Source organism: Arachis hypogaea, chromosome 20 (genome assembly GCF_003086295.3).
Source record: "Arachis hypogaea cultivar Tifrunner chromosome 20, arahy.Tifrunner.gnm2.J5K5, whole genome shotgun sequence".
NCBI lineage: Eukaryota > Viridiplantae > Streptophyta > Magnoliopsida > Fabales > Fabaceae > Arachis > Arachis hypogaea.
In genome coordinates this window covers 34511123-34524541 of record NC_092055.1, presented here as the reverse complement: position 1 = coordinate 34524541, position 13419 = coordinate 34511123, and the positions used below count along the sequence as shown (strand labels likewise).

At 30.5% G+C, this 13419-nt stretch overlaps 1 protein-coding gene across 1 annotated transcript; it reads left to right on the top strand.

Moving 5' to 3' along the window:
• Window positions 1-8801: 8801 nt before the first annotated feature.
• LOC112785075 (DNA replication complex GINS protein PSF3) lies at window positions 8802-12831 on the top strand. The gene is made up of 7 exons (XM_025828485.3): window positions 8802-9100; window positions 9490-9593; window positions 9770-9838; window positions 9938-10038; window positions 11291-11383; window positions 12019-12158; window positions 12285-12831. The coding sequence occupies exons 2-7, from the start codon at window positions 9549-9551 to the stop codon at window positions 12392-12394; spliced, it is 558 nt and encodes a 185-aa protein (XP_025684270.1). The 5' UTR covers window positions 8802-9100; window positions 9490-9548; the 3' UTR covers window positions 12395-12831.
• Window positions 12832-13419: the final 588 nt, after the last annotated feature.

Genomic DNA, 13419 nt, shown 5'->3' with positions numbered 1-13419 from the left:
AGGAATGAGGTAGAGGGAGAACAAGAAGAATTCGAACACAGAGAGAGGGAGAGGGTTCGAATTTTAAGAAGAGAAGTGTTAGTAAATAAATAAATAAATAGAAAGAGATGAGAGAGAGAGAATTCGAATATTAATTAAAATAAAAAGAAAAATATTTTTGTTTTTATTTTAATTATTAGCTAAAATTCAAAATTTACGAAAATAAATAAATAAAATTAAAATTTAAAACAATTAGTTAATTAAAAAGAATTTTGAAAAAGAGGTTAGTGGTTTTCGAAAATTAGAGAGAGAGAAAAGTAGTTAGGTGGTTTTGAAAAAGATAAGAAATAGAAAACTTTTTAAAATCAAACAAAAAAGTCAAGTAGTTAATTGAAAAATATTTGAAAATAAATTTTCAAAAGATAAGAAGTTAGAAAAAGATTTTGAAATTAAGTTTTGAAAAAGATATGATTGAAATTTATTTTGAAAAAGATTTGAAAAAGAAATTTAAAAAGATTTGATTTTGAAAATTAAAGTTGATGACTTGACTAATAAGAAACTAAAAGATATGATTCTAACATTTAAAGATTGATAACAAACTTGAAATTTTTTGAATCAAAACATTAAATGTTAGCAATAATCTCGAAAATTATGAAATAAAATAAGAAAAAGATTTTGAAAATTAATTAAAAAATTTTCGGAAAACATAAAAGAAAGATGAAAAAGATTTGATTTTTGAAAAAGATTTGAAAAGATAAAAATTTTAAATTGAAATTTTGACTTGACTAACAAGAAACAACTAAATTTTAAAAAAAAATTTGACCAAATCAACTCAAAATTTTGAAATTTATGAGTGAAATAAGGGAAAGATATTATTTTTAATTTTTGAATTAATGAAGAAATATTATTTTGTTTTTTTTTTCTCTTTCTTCATTAAACAACAAAAATGAAACAAAACATGAAAATTTAAGATCAAAACAATAAATGTATGTAAGAACACTTTGAATGTCAAGATGAACACCAAGAACACTTTGAAGATCATGATGAACATCAAGAACATATTTTTGAAAATCTTTAAGAAAAGAAAGACATGCAAGACACCAAACTTAAAAATTTTTAAACTTTAGACACTACTAATTCGAAATTGCATATGAAAAACAAGAAAAAGATACAAAACAAGAAAAATCAAAGATCAAACAAGGAAAATCATCAAGAACAATTTGAAAATCAAAGAAGAACACATGATGAATTTTCGAAAATTAAAGAAAAATTAAAACATGCAATTGACACCAAACTTAAAATTTGACACTAGACTCAAACAAGAAACACAAAAATTTTTTTGGTTTTATGATTTTATTAAATTTTTTGTATTTTTCGAAAATTATTTTGGAAAAAGAAAGTAAAGAAATTCAAAATTTTTAATAAGAATTTCAGGATTCGTGCAATATTAGTCTAAAGTTTCGGTCTAAAAGAATTAGACATGGCCAAATGGCCAGCCAAGCTTCAGCATAACAAATACAGACATGTCCTTTCTACAATGGAAAGTAGAAACCTCAGTCCAAAAGATTAGACATGGCTTAACAGCCAGCCAGGCTTCAACATATCTCAAGAAGCACTACAATTCATTCTTAAAAATTCTGAAGAACAAATTTATTTTTTTCAAAAATAAAATAAAATTAAAAAGCTTAAACATAAAATAAAGTTACCTAATCTAAGCAACAAGATGAACCGTTAGTTGTCCAAACTTGAACAATCCCCGACAACGGCGCCAAAAATTTGGTGCACAAAATTATGATTCAAACTTTTCACAACTCCGCACAACTAACCAGCAAGTGCACTGAGTCGTCCAAGTAATACCTTACGTGAGTAAGGGTCGATCCCATGGAGATTGTCGGCTTAAAGCAAGTTATGGTCATCTTATAAATCTCAGTCAGGCGGATTCAATTAGTTATGAGGTTTAGATAATTAAAAGATAAATAAAACATAAAATAAAATAAAGATACTTATGTAATTCATTGGTGGGAATTTCAGATAAGCGTTTGGAGATGCTTTGTTGCCTCTGAACCTCTGCTTTCCTATTGTCTTCTTCCAATCATGCGTGCTCCTTTCCATGGCAAGCTGTATGATCCTCTCGGATGAAAAATACCAAGTACGATCTCTGCACGGCTAATCAACCGTCGGATTTCTCGTCTCGGATGAAAAATACCAGGTACAGCTACCGCACGGCTAATCATCTGTCGATTTTCACTAGCGTCAGAATAGGACCCTTATCCTTTTGCACACTGTCACTGCGCCCAACATTCGCAAGTTTGAAGCTCGTCACAGTCATCCCTTCCCAGATCCTACTCGGAATACCACAGACAAGGTTTAGACTTTCCGGATCTTAGGAATGGCTGCCAATTGGTTCTAGCCTATACCACAAAGATCCTAATCTCACGGACTCGGTCCGTGTATTAGATACCCAAGAGAATATACTCCGGCTATCGTCCAATGACTATGTTGAACATCATGTAGACCGCTTTGTGGTTGTCAGGCACGCGGATCTTGGCTAAACGAGTAACGAAGATAGTGGGTGATTGTCACGGGTCACCCCTTCATTCTGACTTAACTGAATTAAGTACGAGAGTATATCTTGGAGAAGAAGTAAGCGTGAATTGAAAGAGAAACAATAGTACTTGCATTAATTCATGAAGAACAGCAGAGCTCCGCACCTTAATCTATGAGGTGTAGAAACTCCACCGTAGAAAATATATAAGAGAAAATAGTTTAGGCATGGCTGTGTAGCCAACCTCCAAGTCCAAGGATGATAATATCATAATCCCCTAATACAATAGTAAAAAGTGCTATTTATACTAAACTAGTTACTAGGGATTACAAAAAATGAATAACTAAGTGCAGATAGTGCAGAAATCCACTTCCGGAGGCCATTTGGTGTGTGCTTGGGCTGAGCATTGAAGCTTTTATGTGCATGGGCCATTCTTGGAGTTAAACGCCAGCTTGGGTGCCAGTTTGGGCATTTAACTCCAGTTCAGGCGTTTTACTCCAAAAAAGGGGTCTTTGGTGGGCGTTTAGACACCAGTTTGGGCCACCAAATCTCGAGCAAAGTATAAACTATTATACATTGCTGGAAAGCCCAAGATGTCTACTTTCCAACGTAATTGAGAGAGCACCAATTGGGCTTCTGTAGCTCCAAAAAATCTACTTCGAGTGCAGGAGGGTCAGAATCCAACAACATCTGTAGTCCTTTTTCAGCCTCTGAATCAGATTTTTGCTCAGGTCCCTCAATTTCAGCCAGAAAATACCTGAAATTACAGAAAAATACATAAACTCATAGTAAAGTCCAGAAATATGATTTTTGCATAAAAACTAATAAAAATATAATAAAAAGTAACTAAAACATACTAAAAATTATGTAAAAACAATGCCAAAAAAGGTATAAATTATCCGCTCATCATGCATTAATTGTTTCAACTCCTCAAGATGTTTTATTAATGTTGATGGTCCAATATGATAATCATCTGGTGTTGCTACATTTTTATTAAATGTTGATTAGTTACTTTGGATTAGAATATACATGATCTCTTCCAATTTTTTGTTAACATGAGAATAATCATCTATTGTTTATTTAAAAAATGGTATCATCGAGAATCATCACAATTATTCTAGAGGAAAGTCTACATTTTTGGTTCATGGAAATGAATGCATTATTTATGTTGTTGATGTGCTTTCCAAATTCCAAGGATATCCCTCATTAGATTATATTATTTACGTTGTTTTTGTGCTTTCCACATTTTAAGGTTATCCCTCATTATTTACGTTGTTATTGATGTCACAGAAACATTGTGCATTGTATTAGACTCAAAATAGTTTAGTGGTTAGTAGAATCACTATTTTTCTTGGCAAATGATATTTGAGAAAAGAAAAAATCTCATTATATATATATATATATATATATATATATATATATGAACTCTTAACAATAAGTACTCAAGGTACTAAGGAGATAGGTTTTTTCATATGCACTTATGCAGTAAGTTTTTGTTTGAGTGAAGAAGAATCATTATATGAGTTCATAATAACTGTATTGATTCAAAATAAAATCATCCCTTCTAAACTAAAGATTTTTATTTGACTTTTTTACTACAAATAGAGGAGAAATAGATTTTGTGAAATACAGCTTTTAGAATTCTAATTGCTTTTGCTTGACCCAGTAAGCTTGAAAATAAAACATGGTGTTTTAACGATACGTAAATCTTTTCCTTCTACCTGGTAAGTTGAAAATTTTTCATTTCAAATTTCACTGTCTTTTGTGGGATTAAGTTTTTGTTGCAAACTTATTTATTTTGATGTAAATATGTTTTTGTGATTTTTGGATTGAGGTCATGTGTGACTATGATACTGTTATCCTTCACTATTGTTGACCTTTGCCCAATGGTTGATTTGAATTTGTTTTTAGATTGTGCTCTATCTTTATTGCTTATTTGTTTATTTGTTTTCTTTTCACTCATCAAAATCTATGTAAAGAAAATATACATGATTGTAAGCATCATTTTTCTTACATAATTTCTTATAGTCAAAGAAAATATACAGAGATAGTGATCAATAATGAATTGCTTTATATTATGGCAGTTTCAAAGACATCATAGCTAGGCACAATTTGCAGAAGCATCGTATGGTGATCTGACATGGTATAAGATTTTAATCATTATATGGATTAATGCTGATTTTAGAGGGTTATTTGATACAGTACATACAAACTCTTTTGTATTTCATTTTTCAAAGTTGTCTATCATTTTAAATTACAGCCACCGTAGTGATAGAAAAGTTGGTTTAATTTGTCTCAAGATATATACATAGATGATGTCAAAATGTAATCTTAACTGTTCATTTTGTAGTGTTCAAGTTAGTACTTTGTTGTGGTTATATATGAAAATGGCAACTGCAAATAAAATAAAAGCTTTGTAGTTAACAAGTTAACGGCTAAAATGCATGTTTGAGGTTAAATAGAAGCAGCTTGATCTATTTCATTTTTGCATAGTTATCATTGTAAGTAAAGCATTTTAATAGGCAACAATATTGGTATTTCTTAAGGTCCTTTATTGATTTGTTTTAATAAACATTTTTAAATGAGTATATTGTAAGTAAAGCCTTCTATGCTGTTCTGATCAATGAGATTGCTGCAATGTAGTTTAATTAAGTTCTATGATTAGTTCTATCTTTGCATGTGTGTAATTCTAAAATTAAAATTGAAAAAATTTGACGAAAGAAAACACATTGTTGTTGCTCAATCTGAAACATGATCTAATAGCTTTCTTTTTTCATATTTATAAATGCATCAGTTTTCTTTTGTGAAGCTATCTTTATCATTGTGATGCAAAATTTTTAAGTCAACATAATACTTTTTCTTTCGGACAGTAGCCTGTTCACAAACTCCAATTGGTTTGCATTCCAAGATGATAGAATTGGCCAGATTGGAACAAACAATATAGTTAGCCTAAATAGATTTTTGTCTAAATCCTAAATTGAATTTCAGGCAGGGAGAAAAAATTATCTATCTGTAAGTATCTTGGAGCTGATGTTGCCATTCATTATAAGACAGAGACTCCGTTGCACGAGTGAAGGAAGAAACAGGAAAGAAAGGTATACCATTCTCTAACTTTTGTAATTGATTTGTGCAATAACTGAAACTTCTATATCAGTTGCCATTACCTGTGTTGCTATAGATTTTGATGTCATATCGATCAAAATTGTGGAATTGTACCTTCAGCGAAACCTCGACAGCTTAAACTTTGATGGAAGGCTTTTTCTCGTTAGCATAATTGGTGGAGCTATAGGAGAAGTAAATATGAATAGTATGCTCAATATGCACCTCACAACTCAGGGTATGACAAATATTTTCATTGATTTATTGACATTATATTAAGGAAGAGAATTTTTTAGTGTTATCTTTTAAATGTTTGGTTAGTTTAAAATCTGATTCATCTTTATAAACTTCAGTGGATCTTATAATGTATTTCATCTGTGTTTCCTATGCATAAGATTTTGATTTAGTAGTTGTTTTGTTTCAATTAAGAAAATGGTTGCTTAAGACTTGCTTTTTTGTTTCAACGTTTGGACTAAGTAAAAAATTATTTGCAAATTCTTATTTCAATTTCTGAAGTCATTGCTGAAATTTTCCTTTTCTCTTTTAGGGAGTAGTAATATATGTGTGCAACTATCCCATAATTATACATGACTAATTTGTGATAAACTATTTGCTCATAAGAAGTTTGTGTATTTCTCTATGTAAACTTTGAGGAGGAATTAATACCAATGTTTCATTTTGAACCATTAATTTCCTTTCTTTCTTTTTTTACGGACAGAAATGGATGGTGAAACAGTAGTGCAGATCGGAAGTTGTCATTGCCAGAGTGTGGTGGAAAATGGTTGCTCCTTCAAATGATATTGCATGGGAATGCAACTGCTCTTATTACTCTATGATAACCGATACTCATTTTGTTGTGCCTGCTGATAAATTTCAGTTTTTAGGGTATTCTTCCAAGTTTATTACAACTTATACCTTAATGCCTGCATTTTTAGTCCTTTCATATGAGATCTTATATGATGTTTTGTGTTCTTCATTTAGATTTGCTCTTTTGAAAATCACTTAACACGTATATTTTTATGCTTTTTGGCTAGGAGAGGTGGTTTTTGAGTTGTCTTTGTCATGGTTTGGTGTGTTTTCTTTTGTTGTTGTTCATTTTTTTAAAATTTATTTTTGTTTGTTTTAAACATGTAAGTATAAAAATATATACTTAATTTGAAACTATTGATAACAAGTAGAAAATGTTTTGGTTTAATTAAATTAAATTTGATGAACATGGAGCTGTTTTTTTTTTTTTTGTTCGCAGCTTAAATATGATGCTTTGATGAGATAGTTTCATCGTGATTTCAAGATTCGTATATTAAAAACTTTTGATACCTATGCACGCTCACTTTGGTTAAGTTTAGGGAATTTTTTTTTCTATTTTGCTCTAGCAGCTAATCTGGATCATAGTCAGCTTCCTATGAATTATCTTATTTTATAATTAAATTTTAATAAATATTTATCTTAAATTTAGCTATCCAGTAATAAAGGTTTTGGCAGAGATAGCATGTCAACTAAAGTGTTGTAGTGAACTTTTGTGTGTAGAAGAATGGCTTCTTAAAAATGTGTTAACTTTATATTTTTTTATACAATTTATTTAGATTTAATGTATAGTTGTAGATAATAATATCTGGATTTCAGTTTAAATATTTTTTTATTTAAAATTAAATGTACAACACAATTTACTATTGAATAAGTACGCAATCTAAGCATGCTATTAGTAGTATTCTAGACTATGGAAGAACAATATTATTTGGCTATGGATGTGAACTATAGAAAACTTTGTGGGCATTTAAAAATTTATTTAACTAATATTTTATTTTATTTTTTTAATTTATTTTGATATTGTATCTTGAAACTAGAAAAGTTCAAGTATACTGTGAATGTGATTTGATGATTTTTATTATAATAGTAGTAAAAATTTAATAATTAGAGTAAAAGGAATATAAAAGTTTTAAATTTAAGTATATGATTAGTCTTTTATATAAGTTTGAGTATATAATTTTTTTTTTTTGGGACCAATTCTATCAAATAGACAGAGAAAAATTTGAGAGATATGTGAGAATTGGATCATATCAAAATTCTTTGCTTTTCACTAATTTACTATTTTTTTATAAGTATTATTTTTTTTTTGTATTAATAGTGATCTTTTTATATAATTTAAAAATGATATTTGATCTTATATATAATTTTTTATTTTTTTTTAATTTTAAGATTTGTGTATTTGATGATGGTGGTGTATATTAATACTACTAATTTTGTAAGGAGAATTTTTGTCTTTTTATTTTTAGATATTGTATAGCATTCTTTTATAGAAAGTTAAACAAATAAATAAAACATACCGTTTTGACTGTTATCATGGTAGGTAATAATTTAATTTTTTTTATTTTATTTAAAATTTTGGTGGAAGAAGACATACTACAATAAAAGATAAAATATATTTATGAATTTATTAATAATAAATATTTAAAAAAATGTATTAAGTGATTAATTTTTTAATTCTCTCCGTATGTACATCTTTTTTTAATAAATACTGTTTTCGATATTGGTATTTTCTTAATAATTATATACGGATTTATTACTTTTGTTAATTAAAAATTTTAAATATATAATTAATTAATAATAATTTTATTTTTATACAAATATAAAAAATGTTTGGTATACGAATAATATTTTTTTATGTATTTTGTAATTTAATTAATATAATCAATCACTATTTTTTTACTAAAATATTAATATTTTTTAAAATGACACAATATATTAGGATACATAATAGTATTTGTATTTTTTTTATTAAATAGTATTTGTATTTTATAAATATGGTTAATAATGTATGTTTAGGAATTTAAAAACTAACTTTAATTATTTAAATTATACTTATAAATTAGAATATAATTTTTATATTAATGGATAGGTAATAATAAATTTTTATATTGAAATAATATTTGGCCATCGCCGGGTTGTATACTAGTTATTGTTAAAGTTATAGGTGTTATTATTCTTGGCAGTTGGCACTTGCCACTTGCCACTTGCCACTTGCCACAAGCACCAAGTCCCTACCTTCATCAGTCACCTTTCGTCTTCAGAGTTCAAATTAAAAATAGTACAAAATTTAAAACCCGCCATTACGGATAAACACACAAAATTGAAAATTCTCTTACAAAAAGGCGCCAAAGTTTGAATCATCATAAATTTCACACAGAAGAAGAAAGAAAGAAAAAGAAAGAAAAGAAAAAGAAAGAAAGAGAGAGAAGATAAACACAACACAACACACATTTCACTAGAGACACTCTACGGCCTCCACTCCTCCTGTGCTCGCCGCCGCTGCTGCTGCTTTTGCTCCTTTCCCTCACGTTCGCCGTGTGTTTGCTAAGTTAGTGGTCGGTGGTGCTCCGTCGTTCACCTGTGTTTCTCCGCCATTCGCGACTGCCACTGCCCCGCCATTCACCTCTGCTTCTGCTCCGCCATTTCTTCCGCTTCCTCTCTCTCCTTCAGGTACATATTCACTCTGCAACTGTTTTGGCTTTTTGTTTCCACATTTGGGACCAACACACCAACTGTTCGATGAATGTTCTCACTCACAGATACCTTATTTGTTTTGTTAATTGTGATCTTGAGTTTTTTGGGTGAGTTGGTCAACACAATCCCTCACCATGCGTGCGGGCGCATGCAGCGCCACGAAAAAGGATCTAGACCAGACTGTAATCATTTTCATTCCAGCATGATCAGAAACTTCTTGCATCCCTCTATTTGCCTTCAATTTGTCCTTTTCTCCCAAACTATTGTATTAATTTTGTTTTTTAAATGCTAATGCTAGGGATTTTAGATTTCACACAGTCACACACACAAAGGTGTTAAGTTTGAAATTTCTTTGTGTGATGCAGTTGTCTCTTTTTGATGGGTTAAAGAGAAACTGGTAATAGCAGCAAAGTTTTAGAGTGGGATGGCAAAATACTATGATATTGATGATATTATCACAGAGGAAGAGGTACACTTAATACCCTCAAATTTGATTAACAAATTAATGCTTCGAATTTTCCAACTAATAAATTTCAAGTTGAATGAGAGGTTAATGTTTTGATTTGATGATAAATTTTGAAAATAAAGAGAATGCTTTGAGAATATAAATTGTAATGCTTGTGAATTCTTGTGATATGGTTCCAGATTGTGTCAGTTATATTTCAGAAGCCAGCATCTGGAGTGGGGATAGATCCCAGTTCTGAAACAGACTTTGTAAGAGCCATTGACACTGCCTTTTGTATTTCTGAATGAAATAATCACCAGTAGTGGCACCAGACTTGGTGACTTGATGTTAGAATATTTCATTTTCAGATTGAAACAGGTTCAAAAGTTGAACTGCCTTTTTGGCTTGCTCATGAACTACAGTTGAGACAAGCAGTATCAGTCCATGTTCCTCCTTGTTTCAATCAAAAGTAATGATCTCATTTATGCCTTCTTACAACTTCATTCTATTATATAATTGAACATGTCTTTAGTGAGGAAGCAATTTAAGAACTCTTATTGTTCTGAATACTTTTGCTGATCATTCTAGGGCTTCTACTAGATATGAAACATATATTGTTAGTGATAAACCCCCAAAACAGAAATTAGAAGAGTTAAATCCTAATTAGCCTAATTAGTTTGTTATGGTTCTAACATAACAGATTAGGATATTTTCTCTAATCTGTGACATGTGGCTGAGATGTAGCCTTCCGTGCTAAGCTTAGGAGATTAAAATTCATAGCCTCTCTGTTTTGTAATCAAGGGTTCAATTGAACTCACTGAGAATAATACCAATACATTTGTTTACACACAAACTTCATCTTTTTGTTCTTGCTATTGATCCTCTACTGTATCTCCTCTGATATCATCACATATATGTTACCTACATTGTTTTTAATATAGCAGTTACATTAGTTTATCATTATGTTGTGTGAAACAATGCAGAAAAATTATCAGCATTAAGCTTACATGGGTTTCATAGAAATTTTAAGGATAAAGTATTATTTTAGTTCTTATTGTTTGGGCTAAATCTTAGTTTTGTCTCTAAGGTTTGTATTGTCTTGTTTTTGTTCCAGAAGAATTCAAATCAATTCAATGTTGTCCCTCAGTTAAATCCTGAAAAAATACTTAACACCCTTAGTAATATTTACAAATAACAATGTGATTAGTTAAGCAAGTATTCTCAACATATATTGTCAACTTAGCTATTGCCACCATGTTGGTCTCATTATCAACCTATTTATTGATCAAGTAAACCCTAATATCTTCTAACATAATCATTATTAGTTTTTCCTTTACTTCTACAATCACAACATTGACATGTTCATACATATTAAGAACGGCGATTGTTTAATTACTAACCTTTCACTAAACATGCAGTCACAGTAATGATGTTAGGTATTTTATGCATATTCAATGGTGGGACAACATTGACTCCATTTGAAACCTTCTAAGACAAAAATAGGACGTTCCAAATGTTAGAGATGAAACTGAGACTTGATCCAAATGTTATGTACTAAAACAGTTTTCTACCCAAATTTTAAAATGTGAATTGGCATTCCAGTCAAATGTACATGAGGAATGATAACAGCATGATTCTATTATTGTTACATTGCTTGACTTTTAAGTTAAAAAGTGTTAACCAATATTTTCTTATTTGGTGCTGGTGGTCCTTGATTTTAGAACAAGGTTAGAGATCCAGGCTGATTCTGCAAGTGTGGATTTGAGGTCTAGATGTCCATTCTTCTATGAATTTGGTTGCAAGATAGCACCCATGTAAGTCTTGCTATTGCTCATGCTCTCTTGGTTTTTATCTAAACTGTTATTTATTTCTCTTTTGCTTTAACCTGTTATGTTCTTATATGTTATGACATTTTTCTCCTTGGTTTTATCTTTGGAAGATAGTACATGGTTGCCAACATCCTTCGTATCTTGTATAAGCCTGGGAACCTCACCTTTTGGTTACTTAAGTGTTCATGCACCACTTCAATCAGATTTTTACTACCAAAATTTTGCCGCAAAAGTTAAGACAATAAGATGACAAAATCTCATAAATTTGTTCACAGGCTTTGGATAATTCTTTCAAAAAGTGAATGGTCTGTTGATATGTCATCTTCAGTTTGGTTTATCATCAAACATGAAATTTATTGCATTTTAAATGTGTGAAAAGTAGCTCCAGTCTATAAGCCTAAGCAACCTTCAAGTAGTGTGTACACAGGAGATTAACATCAAAATAAATAGAAAGTGCATAATTTCCTTTTAGTTGCTTTCTGGTAAAATTTAAATTAATTGAAATCTTCAAATTATGTTCTTTTTCTTTAGTTTGCTTTTGTCATGTGCTACTTCGTGCAGCTATTCAAATCACTTCTGAATTTTATTCCTAAGTTAATGTAATTTTCCATTTATGGCAGAGTTAGTGATAGAACCATTGGGTTTCTGTTGTTGTCGGCATTCAAGAGTAGGTACAAGGAAGTTCTCACCAAGGCACATACTACAGCATTTGCAGCTGGTTCCAAATTCTGGACTATTTTGACAAAAGAAGAGATCAGTTGTAAGACTTGTGCTGCCTGCTAAATGAATCGTGCTTTCACTATTCAATATGTTGTCAAATTCTTTTAGCTAGAAGCTATTGATTTTTTTTTAATATTTATTTATTGTTTTCTTTTTATTATTGTAGTGTACGAGGCAGCTCAATCTGCAATGGTATCCTTCAAGAAGTGGCGAAGGGGCGGACCTAGATTCCAGATAGCTTCAATTCTGGCAAGAAAGAGAAAATCAACTGACTAGTTGCTTTCTGAGTTCTAAGTTCATGCTTTTGGACAGATTCATATAAATCCAGATTATTACAAGATGTGTAGTGGTCAAATGGACAAATGAAATCTTAAATTATCGATGTTAACAACACTATGCACACTATGTACAATTTATTGTCATGGTCAAATTATTGGTAATGGTAAGAACTAAGGATGCATCAAATTTGAGCAATGAAATAGAAGCCTTCAATAGCAGAGTCAAGTCATGGCGAAATAAGCTGAGTATTCCAGAGAAAGTCATGGCGACACAATTTAAGAGTGTTAGGAAGTCAGTAAGTTTTGTGATTTGTAGCCATTAATTAGTCATCATTAGTATTTTTAATGGTGTAAGATTATTCATTTTTCTTTTACTGATTAAGTATTAGTTAAATTTTAATAAAACTGTTAGTCCTTGAGACTTTCTCTTTGTGATATTATAATACTTACCCACACTACACAACAATAAAGGGTTCATGTTCACAATTGGACTCAACCAGCTCTTGAACCCAGGTGTAGCCATTTTAGAAGCATAAGATGTGCTAATAGGGGTGTGCATGGCCCGGCCCGGTCCGAAGACCCGGCTCGACCCGGAACACTTTAAAGGTTATTTTGGTATGATTTCACTGGGTCTAGGGCTGAGTAAGGGTCTCAAAAATAGACCTTGTCATTATTTTGGGTGGGGTTCAGGCCATGGCTCGGGTTACCCAAAGTCGGCCTGGTGACCCGGTCATCATACACAATTAATATTATGTTATTAGTGATGGATGATGGTTATTCTTATGTGGAATTTAAGTATTGTAAACCTTAATATTTTGTATTATTAGTTATTATAAGACTATAAGTTAATGTTTTATGTTTAAAATGCATAAGATTTTAAACTAATGCATAATATTGTGTTATTTATATTGATTTAAAATTTGGTGTTATTAGACAATATTAGTATTGATTATGGTTATGCTTTAATTTTAGAGAATAGTTGGTTCTTGTTATATTTTTCTAAGTGAATTTTATCATGTCAAA